The 10,618-nt window shown below is 46.9% G+C and overlaps 1 protein-coding gene across 4 annotated transcripts in view; it reads right to left on the reverse strand.

The window, feature by feature from the left end:
- The window catches only part of STN1 (STN1 subunit of CST complex), a 44,445-nt gene extending 33,827 nt beyond the window's left edge, over window positions 1-10,618 (reverse strand). Inside the window, exons 1-3 of one of the 4 annotated variants that reach the window (XR_009535930.1) lie at window positions 10,340-10,618; window positions 9,780-9,973; window positions 2,209-2,304 (exon numbers count right to left, since the gene is read on the reverse strand). Coding sequence is in view for 3 of the 4 variants with exons in the window: in XM_060125297.1 (XP_059981280.1) it covers window positions 2,209-2,304; window positions 9,780-9,912 (229 nt within the window). In the remaining variant the exon portion in view is untranslated. The remainder of the gene's footprint in view (window positions 1-2,208; window positions 2,305-9,779; window positions 9,974-10,339) is intronic. The other 3 variants (XM_060125297.1, XM_060125298.1, XM_060125299.1) reach the window with 3 other exon arrangements.

Raw genomic sequence — 10,618 nt, forward strand, 5'->3', positions numbered from 1 at the left:
GGTGGTCCGAGAGCCAAGCTGGGCCTGAGAACAGCAGGGTATGTGCAGCTCTCTCTTGAGCAGGCCTCACAGGAATTAAAGTCCCAAGTGTTTATACTCTCAATTACTTCAGCCTTCAGACGCTTTTCATTTCCCGACAAACCACAGATGTGCCATGCTCTCACGACATCCAGTCTAAGAGAAATGTTTATTGGGGAAGAGTCAGCCATATTGCCTTCATCTCTTTATGAAGGGAAAAGGGGTTAAATGAAACCCCTTTAGGTCAGAGGCATTATATCTGGCCTGTTTCTGCAGGCCAGATTATATCTGGCCTGGTTCTGCAGCCAGGACTGATGTCCTCAAATAGCCTCATTCTGATCTAAAAATCAGAAAATTAAAAACCAGATGCAGCTGATTTTGGGGGGGGGGTGGGAGGAGGGGCATGGGACAGAGAAAAATCTTTTTTTAAAAAAAACTTTTTAATAGACTTTATTTTTAGAGCAGTTTTAGGTTCACAGCAGAAGTGGGCAGAAGATACCGAGGTTTCCCATTATCCCCTGCCCCCTCACACGTATAGCTTCCGCATTACCAACATCCCCACCAGAGTGGTACATTGGTTTCAATTGATGAATCTACATTGACATATCATTATCAGTCAAAGTCCATAGTTTACACTAGGGTTCACACTTGGTGTTGTATATCCTGTGGGTTTGGTCAAACGTATAATGACACACATCCACCATTACAGAACCATACAGAATAGTTTCACTGCCCTAAACTTCCTCTGTGCTCCACCTATTCATCCCTCCCTGCCCCCAGCCCCTGAGTAACACTGATAGAAAAATCTCTTTTTCTTTTAGAATTTGAGTTCTATGGAGACTACACAGCACACTGGAGTTAGTAAAGAGATTGGACCCATCAGTGGAACCTTGAGCAAGTAACTGAACCTTAGTTTTCTCATCTATAAAATGGAAATAATAATCTGTCTTTTCCATTTCAAAAGACTGGGAGGAGAATAACATGAAATTATGCATGCATAAGTGCTCTGTAAACTGACAGATACTATCATTTCATCACTGGTACTTGGAGAGGAAGTACAGATAACGTACTTGCCAGCAGCTGGGTATGCTGTAGGAACTTAGTGAATGTTTGTTGAACTGCCTGGAGAAAAAGAGAACCAGTATCTATGGTAAAATAAAGCAGAGAAGAGATCCAGTATGGGGATGCATGACAAGGTGATCTATTTCAGAGTTTTAAAAAAATACAAGCTGGGAAAAAGCAGAGGGCATGAGAAATCTCATCTCTCACATGTTATTTTATAAGCACAAGACAATCATCCCCAGGAAAATGAATATATGTTGAAGAAATTGTATCTGTAAATTATCAGTCATGCACAGACTGCCAATGAAATGTTCTTGGTCACCTAGTTCAACTGCCTTCTGTTTTTCCCCAAGTAGAAAAAGAATACAAATCCAAGTGAATGTAACAAAAAGTGACAATGTCAATTATAGCAAAGGTTGGAATTCAAAGTTAAGCTTCCCACAAAATATCCAGCTTGGCCTCTTAACTACAGAGAATCTTAGGCAATATATTAAAATGATTACATTAAACTCAATGCAAAAAAAAAGTCAAGACCCATGACACTAAAATCATATCCTAATAGTTCACTGGTATCCAAACTACAGAAACCCTTTATTTAGTTTCTATCATCATAAGGGAAGGGAAATTTTCTGATAATGGATTTTTACCCCTTTGGGTACCAAAAAGCTTTTTTTTTTTTTTTTAACTGTTCTGGATATAAATCTTATAAATTATTTTTCATATCTCCTTGTCTTCTTAAAGAGTCTACTTTAATGTTAATCTGGCCTTTTTATTTTAAAGGTATCAATATAAACATATATCACCATCCTTTGCTATTTATAGCTATGCCCTAGGTATCAGGTATCTGTCCCTGATCAACCAGTGACCCTAGACTGTAGTTTAATTCTTCTGCCTCCTAGCTCCCCAGCAGCTGTCACCTGACAATATTCATCAGTATCATTCCCACCCGTTGCCTCATTTTACACTTAGTCCATGTTGGTGGCTGTAAATGGTTCCCAATAGAGGACAAGCGCATGGGGGTTATGAGAGGCCCCAGCTGCTCTGAAAGGCTGGGGTTGCTTCAAATACAATGTCCAGTTAAGTGGGGTCCTTCCACATAAACTCAATGTCAGACACAATTGTTCTTACCTCCACAAATGTAGAAAGCATCTCTTTCTCTCACTCCAATTACAGTTCCCAAGATATCTACCTGTTTTATTGGATGCCCACTGTAAAAAAATACACCTGAAATTAAAGGGAAAAAAAGGCAAAGTCCGTATAACGTATGATGACGTTTTCTGCTTCAGTAAATGTTAACTGTGTCAAAAATCAGTGGCATGCTGCTTGCTAAAATTTCAGACTTAAGAATCAGCTCTTGACAAATGCCAAACCCCAAGAAATTCAGATGTCTTTTCCTCAAGGGTTATAAGTAGAAAGTGTGGCTTTAAAGAAGCTTGTACTAGCACAGAAAAGAGAAAACCAGTATTGTCCAACTAGATGTGGTTAATCTTCTTTCCACTTGTGAGAATGAAATGCACCTGCCTGTAGAACTCTCATAAGGGCCTAAAAACAGCCGCAGTATTATGAGACACAACACAGTACTATATTTTGAGGGACTGGAAAAGGAAAGAGAGGAAACCACGAGAAAAGGCTTCTCTGGCTTTTCGAGGAAACCAGTCATCATTTCTACGAATTAGCAGTAGCACTTTTTTTTTTTTTAAGAAAAAGAGAAGGTTTTAGGTTACAAAACACTACCCTTTGGGGCCGGTAGATTACAACTCAAAAACTTCTCTTTTTAAAATTCTATTTTCAAAGCCTAGGCAACAGATGCCAGCAGGCAGGTTCCCGCCAGAGGAGAAGCGTGAGAGGAAGAACCCTACCCACCGACTCCCGGAGGCCTTTTTTGGACTCCGTGACGGAGATGGAACAGAGGGACTCCTGGCAGCGGTGAGCCCTCAATTCCCATCCGAGACCCCAGCGCTGTCCCGGCTCCCGTGGGGCCCCCAACATCCTTACCTGAAACTGCCTCTTTGGGCTTAAGCTACTTGCGTTGTGTTCCTGTCACCTGCAGCTAAAAAGTCTGGACTAAAATCCTCTCCAGCCATTTTTTTTCTCCCTACGATGACCGAATTCTTTACTTTCAGAAAGAGGCTATAAACTTTTAAATGGCGACTTCCTTTTCAAATAAATACATGAATTGCAAACAAAGAATCAGTCATGGGCTTCCCTGGTGACGCAGTGGTTGGGAGTCCGCCTGCCGATGCAGGGGGACACGGGTTCGTGCCCTGGTCCAGGAAGATCCCACGTGCCGCGGAGCGGCTGGGCCCGTGAGCCATGGCCGCTGAGCCTGCGCGTCCGGAGCCTGTGCTCCGCAACGGGAGGGGCCGCGGCAGTGAGAGGCCCGCGTACCGCACAGAAAAAAAAAAAAAGAATCAGTCATCACTTCAGGTATTTGGCCACCCTCACCCTCTCTGGTCCTCGCCAAGTCTGGTCAGAGTCTGTCTTCTCCACATCCATGGGGGGAGGGGACCCCGCAGACTGAACCCTGAAGCCCTTCAGAACCCCCAGAATGGCCTCCACTGATGGTTCTCTTGTTTCCCATGTGGATAAAGGGGCTGGGGACCAATCGCCCATGGCCGAGTCCCCAGGGGATGGACAAGGAGCTTCTGAGCCTCAGTTAGCCGGAGATTCCAGGGGAGTGAGACGTGGTTTGAAGATGTCAAATTCACCCAGGCCCTCCCCCTAGCAGAGGCATACTTCCAAAGATGACTTAGTGGACTGGAGACCGTGCAGAGGGCAACCTTGGGGGCCAAGAGCTGAAACGGCACAGACACATGAGGGAAGGAGCCTGGGTCCCTGTGTCATCCCTGGAGCAGAATTGCTTCCCTCCAGGAACACTTGGACTGAATAGGGTCAAACTGGTTCCACAGAAGATCCATGAAATCTTAAGAGCAGGACAGTTCTGACTGACTTCTCCTGAGTTCTTACCATTGAAACCCTATGATGACCTGTGGGGAGACCCTCAGTCCTCCAGCCCTGCCTGCCTGCACTGATCAGACACAAAGGAGAGAGGGCACCTTCAGGGGAGGGTGGCCCCCATAGGACCTTTGCTGGCAGTCTCGGGCTTACTGCAGCAGAAGGGAAGTTTAAATGGGGAGAATGAGCCTACCCCAGAGTCAGGGGCATGGCATCCTCTGCTGAAGTGTGCCCCACCATCATGCCCTGACACGCCTGTGTGCAGAGACGGGCTATGGTATGGCCCTGCTTTGGTCCAGCTTTGCTGTAGGGCTGGGGCGGGGGGATGAGGGTGGCCTGAGCTCCAGACTGGTCTCTGGCTGCAGTCAGCCCTTTCTGCTTCCCCAAATGCGCTGGACTTTCTATCTGTGCGCTGAGCAGAGCCAAGTTAGAGAGAGCTCTTTCCTAGAACCTGACTGGCCTCTGTCTCCCCCAGCCTAACTGATGGTCTGTCCTGGTTGCCGGCCATTAGAGACAGTGTGCTCCTGGTACCATCAGAGACGGTACACCCCCCAGGGCTCTGCGTGGCTGGTGTGGCTCCCAGGACACCGGCAGCGGGAGGCCCTGTGGACCCACGGAGGGCCTGCTGCCTGCCCCTGAAGTCTTTCCAGCTGGTCCAGAAGCCACTGTGGGGTGCTCTACTGGTGATGTTGAAAGCTTGAGACAAGCCCCAGGATTCTTTGGGTCTTCCTGGGACACCCTGGTATGTGCCGCTATGGTGGTTTTTATAATGAAGAGCCCACACGCTTTAAGAAGGGGAAAAGAGCCAGCCAAAAGGTGTTCTGCCTTGGCTGAAGTATACAGAAAAGGCAAGTATACAGAGAAGACTGGACTGACGACACAAGCCAACAAAGTCGTCAAGTCACCTGTGGTAGATGCCAGTCCTCCAACATTACCAACTCTGCACTGGGCAACACTTGAAAAAACCTGAACAGGCCTCCACTGGAGGACACAGTAGACTTTCTTGAAAAAAGACAGAAAAGGGAGCCCCCTAAACTTTTTTTTTTTTAATTTTTTAATTTATTTTTGTCTGCATTGGGTCTTCACTGCTGCGTGCGGGCTTTCTCTAGCTGCGGCAAGCGGGAGCCACTCCTTGCTGCGGTGCGCAGGCTTCTCATTGCGGTGGCTTCCCTTGCTGTGGAGCATGGGCTCTAGGCACACAGGCTTCAGTAGTTGTGGCACGTGGGCTCAGTAGTTGTGGCTCACGGGCTCCAGAGCACAGGCTCAGTAGTTGTGGCGCACAGGCTTAGCTGCTCCACGGCATGTGGGATCCTCCCGGACCAGGGCTCGAACCTGTGTCCCTTGCATTGGCAGGCAGATTCTTAACCACTGCGCCACCAAGGAAGCCCCTAAACTTTCATCTCATAGACTGACAGTGCTCGTCTTCAAGGAGAGAGTCGCTCAAAGATGCAAAAAAACAAGGAAAAACATCATAAAAGCAACACAAAAAGAAGAATGGAGGACAAGTTAGCAGAAAATAACAGATGGTTTGAATAAAATCACAAAGAGAAAATTGATTGAGGAGGATATAAACTGCTTGGAAACAGAGAAGAAAGTTGCCCCAGTGTATAGAAACTTGAACGATACACGTCAGAAGCACAACCTGAACAAGAAGAAGGAGGACATGGATGGGACCTCCCTGGTGGTCCACTGATTAAGCCTCCACGCTTCCAATGCAGGGGGTGCAGGTTTGATCCCTGGTCAGGGAACTGAGATCCCACATACTGCACAGTGTGGCCAAAAAATAAAAAAAACAAAAATAAAAAAGGAGGACATGGAAAAAGCAATGGAGAGAACCACTTCTTTCACACTAGAATCTCCTCTATGGGAAAAGAACTTGAGAAAGCTGGATGGCAGCTCTATCGACTGAGAGAAAGCTTGATGAGCTAAGAAAAGAAAATAACAACAGATACTGGCTAATGCTGAGTTTAACTTGCAGCCTTTCCCAAGTGGTCCTTTCACTCCTGCTGCCTTTGTTCTACATGCAGCCTACAGAGCTCCAACCATATCAGGGGATCCATCCCCTGGATCATCAGATCCCCAGGAAGGAGGAGGGTCACTGTGGAAGGGCTCAGGGACCCAGGGTCACAGGTAGCTTTGATTCAGCTTTCACAGCAGTGACAGCCACACCCACAGCAAGACATCTGCCTTTTTTCTCTTTTTTAAAAGTACTTTTGGGACTTTCCTGGTGGCGAGGTTGTTAAGAATCCGCCTGCCAATGCAGGGGACACGGGGGACACATCCCTAACCAAACCACCACAGTCAAACTTCACGATATTCTATTAGTTTAACTCTAAATTCACAGGTTAATTTCGGGGAGTTGACATTCTACAACCACTTTGCAAGGCAATTCAGACGCTAACTAGCCAGGGTAAGGTTGAATTTCACAGGTTAAGGACACTGTCTCCCACAAGAGACTCCCACTTCAAGCATCAGCCCCAAGTTTGAGGGTCCTCGGGCCATGCACACTTCTGAGGAACTGGCTACCGACACCCTCCACAACAACCTCAGGTTTGATACTTTAATAGAATGACACACAGGACTCAGGAAGGTGCTATACTTAAGATTACAGTTTTATAATGAAGGGGACAAACCAGGACTAGCCAAATGAAGAGATGCATAGGACAAGGTCTAGGAGAGTCTAAGCATAAAGCGGCCATGTCCTCAGGACACATCACCCTGACACATCAAGTATGATTACCAAGCAGGAAAGCTCACCGACGCCTCAATGTCCAGAGTTTTAATTAGGGTTTCATTACATAGGCAAGATTGACTGAATCACTGCCCACTTGACAACTCAATCTCCAGTCCCCCTCCCCTCCTGCGGGGTTGGGTTGATGTCACCTGGCTCAAAGCCAACCCTCTAATCACATGGTTGGTTTTTCAGGCCTGAAAGGCCCCCACCCTGAAACTACCTAGCGGCCCAGCAGGAGGCACCTCATCAGCATAAACTCAGATGTGGTTCAAGGGGTCCACCATGAATAACAAAAACACTCCTATCATTCCAGAAATCCAAAGATCTTCTAGGAACCTCGAACACAGGCCAGCCAAATTCTTCATTACACGTTTGTTTCTTTTTGTGTGTGTAAGATATTCTTTGCTGTTTAAACATTTCTAAATTTTATGCAGTCAAAATAAAAGGTTTACTTTTTTTATGACAACCAAACCAAACACAACAACAAAACAATTCAAAAATAAAAACCTAAACTAGTAGCATTTCCCACCCCTCAGAACCCTAGAGTATAGTCTAAAGAAGATCACTCTATGAAATTATGGTTAATGTCTTCTTCAACCATGAGGTTTTGAAACCAAGCAGGGCCCTCCTGGATACAAAAGCATTTCCGTGTCCCTCATTTCTTTTTTTTTTTTTTTTTTTGTGGTACACGGGCCTGTCACTGCTGTGGCCTCTCCCGTTGTGGAGTGCAGGCTCCGGACGCGCAGGCTCAGCGGCCATAGCTCACGGGCCCAGCCGCTCCGCAGCATGTGGGATCTTCCAGGACCGGGGCATGAACCCGAGTCCCCTGCATCGGCAGGCGGACTCCCAACCACTGCGCCACCAGGGAAGCCCCCCTCGTTTCTTTTTTGTAGGAAAAAGGCTTCAGGATCCTACACCTCCCTGAGTTCCAAAGGGCAGGTTCAAGTAGTTACTAATTAGGGGATTGAGGGAATGCAGAAGCAAAGAAAAAGCAGTCAAGAAACAATAGTGCATCAAAAAACAGAGTTCTAGTTCCCCCTCAAGGGATATACCTAATAGTCTGATATACATCTTTGAGTTGTTCTGCAGGAACTAAGACCCTCACCCAGGTGGAGTATGGTAACTACAGGCTGACACCCCAGATTGGTCAGAACCAGAAGGTTGATGATTGAAATTCCTGGAATACCACACTGTTACCTCACCACCAACCAATCAGAAGAAGGTCATAAACCCTGTAGCCCTCACCCCAAATGTTGCTTTTAAAATTTCTACCCTGAGGGGGGACTTCCCTGGTGTCGCAGTGGTTAAGAATCCGCCTGCCAATGCAGGGGACGTGGGTTCGAGCCCTGGTCCAGGAAGATCCCACATGCCGCAGAGCAACTAAGCCTGTGTGCCACAACTACTGAGCCCACGTGCCACAACTACTGAAGCCCGTGCGCCTAGAGCCCATGTTCTGCAACAAGAGAAGCCACCACAATGAGGAGCCTGTGCAACGCAACGAAGAGTAGCTCCCGCTCGCCGCAACTAGAGAAAGCCCACACACAGCAATGAAGACCCAACACAACCATAAATAAATACATACATACATACATAAATAAACTCTTCCCTGAAAACCATGAGGGAGTTCGGGTTTTTTGAGCCTGAGCTGCCTGTTCTCCTTGCTTGGCCCTTGCAATAAACCTCTCTCTGCTCCAAACTCCAACGTTTTGGTTTGTTTGGACTCACTGTGTGTCAGGCACACAAACTGGGGTTTGACAACAGTTTCATTTTAAAAACTACATCTGAAACATTACCACCAGCAACATAACAAAGATCACTGGGAGAAGTTTTCCTTGGTTTGTTGTTAATACATTATACAGTTCTTCACCCACAGGAAGAGTTAAGCTCCTATAGCATCCCTGATACTTCCTTGAGTACCTACAGAAGATCTTTACGCAAGCCTGGCATTTGGTGTGAATTAATTTCTTCCTGAGGAGATAAGCTATGAAGACTACTAGACTGTTCTGGAAAACAGACAACAGTGGGGGAGGATGGCTGCCTTCCAAGGAAAAAACCAGATCATTTCCAACAATACTTAGAAAATGAAGGTGTGGTGAAAAATCTGTACAAAAGGCTTTAGTATAAGGTCATCCAAATATATCTGTACATAGAACGGGAAACACACAAAATGTGGTCTCATTAAAACTGCATGCTTGAGATTCTGAACTACTTCTGACTCATAGCTTTCTATTCATTCAAAATAGCAAAGAGAGTTTAACCAAACTTCTCATACAGCACAGTAAACATGTGAAGATACATCCACAACTATGTAAATTACTTAAATTTACCCTAAACTATATTTGCTATATTTGGGGGTATGAAGATCCTATTTTTAGTGACCACCACTCTAATTTAAAAAAATGATTTCTTTAACTTTACATTTATAATGCTTTGTTGCTCCAATTACTACTACTTGAGAGCCTACCAGAGGCCAGGCACTGTTTAAGTGCTGGGATTACATAGATGAACAAGGCACATGATGTCCTCCCTCTCAAGGAGTTTATTTTATTTTGATTCTCATCTATTCAAAATAAAACCAAACCCCACAAGAAAATCAAGCACGGTTAATCCTCATTTTACAATGAAGACACCTAAACTTTACAGGTGAGTCACATGCCCAGGCCAGGTAAGTGGTGAAGTTAGGAAAGGGAGCAAGGCCTGAGCTTTCCACCACAAGCAGGTCCAGAGAAAAACTGAGTATTTTTAAATATGAAAGACCTCAAACCCAGGTAAAAAACATTCTTCAGTACAAAGTTACTCCCCCAAGCATCTATTTAAAAAATAAAAAAGAGACTGCTTTTACTTGCACAGAAATGAACTTGTTTGAGGATCCAGGTTATGTCAATTTCAAAGCCTGCAGCTGGAAAGGCTCTGCTAAGCCCCTAAGCCCCAGATTTCTGTAGCTTTGGGGAAGGGTGGGTGGGGTGCAGATGCAGCACAGAGCAGCACACCAGGCCGACCAGCCACATACCTGGCACCTGGTGGGACTCCTTCAAGTCCAGGATATCCCTGATGTAGAGTTTGGCGAAGGCTAGAAACACAGGATCCAAACCCCACGAGAGGGAAGGAGTTTCCTCTTCACACCGGCTGGATTCAGACTGCATCAGGAGACTGGGCTGTGGCTTCCAGCCAACCCTGAGAACCTCTGCATCTAGAGCCGAAGAGCTAGATGGGAGACAAAAATCAGGACGCAAAGCTGTTAAAGTGGATGAAATCCGCACGGCCCCTAAGCTGTTCCCAGACGAGCATCCCGAACTCTGGAAGGGGTAAATCCAGGGGTCCGGGGCCTGTCAAACTGCACGCCAGGGGCCTCCTAGAGCCGGTGGCCTCCTAGCCAGAAAGGCCAGGCCTGCGCGCTCGGGGGACCTGTAAAGAGGTGCTTCTCGAGTGAGGACCCGTGACTTCCTTATGCCTCTTCCCCAGGAAACTCCTCTGCCCCATGGGAGTGTTTCTCCTTCTCCAAAAGTTCCCATTTCTAAACGGTTAAACACCGACTTTTCACTCTGGGGACAGATGGCCATATATGCGTACCCTGAAACCGCTTTAATGGGTGGAGTCCAGAGAGGAATGGGCGTCCTCGTGGCCACACAACAGAGGGGCAGAGTGGGTGGGTCTGTCCGTAGCCCTGCCGCTGCACCTTCCGGTGTTCAGGATGACACTGAGAAAGGGTGTAAGAGGAAACGAAAAACAGATCAGCCGTAGCCCCTCCCGCCGGGCCCGCGCCCGCGCCGTCGGCCCGCAAGTCCCCGGAGCGCGCAGGCCCGGCCCTTCCGGCGCTAGCAGGCCACTGGCGCCCACGGCCTGGAGGCG

Source organism: Lagenorhynchus albirostris, chromosome 16 (assembly GCF_949774975.1).
Source record: "Lagenorhynchus albirostris chromosome 16, mLagAlb1.1, whole genome shotgun sequence".
In the NCBI taxonomy this organism is placed as follows: Eukaryota; Metazoa; Chordata; class Mammalia; order Artiodactyla; family Delphinidae; genus Lagenorhynchus; species Lagenorhynchus albirostris.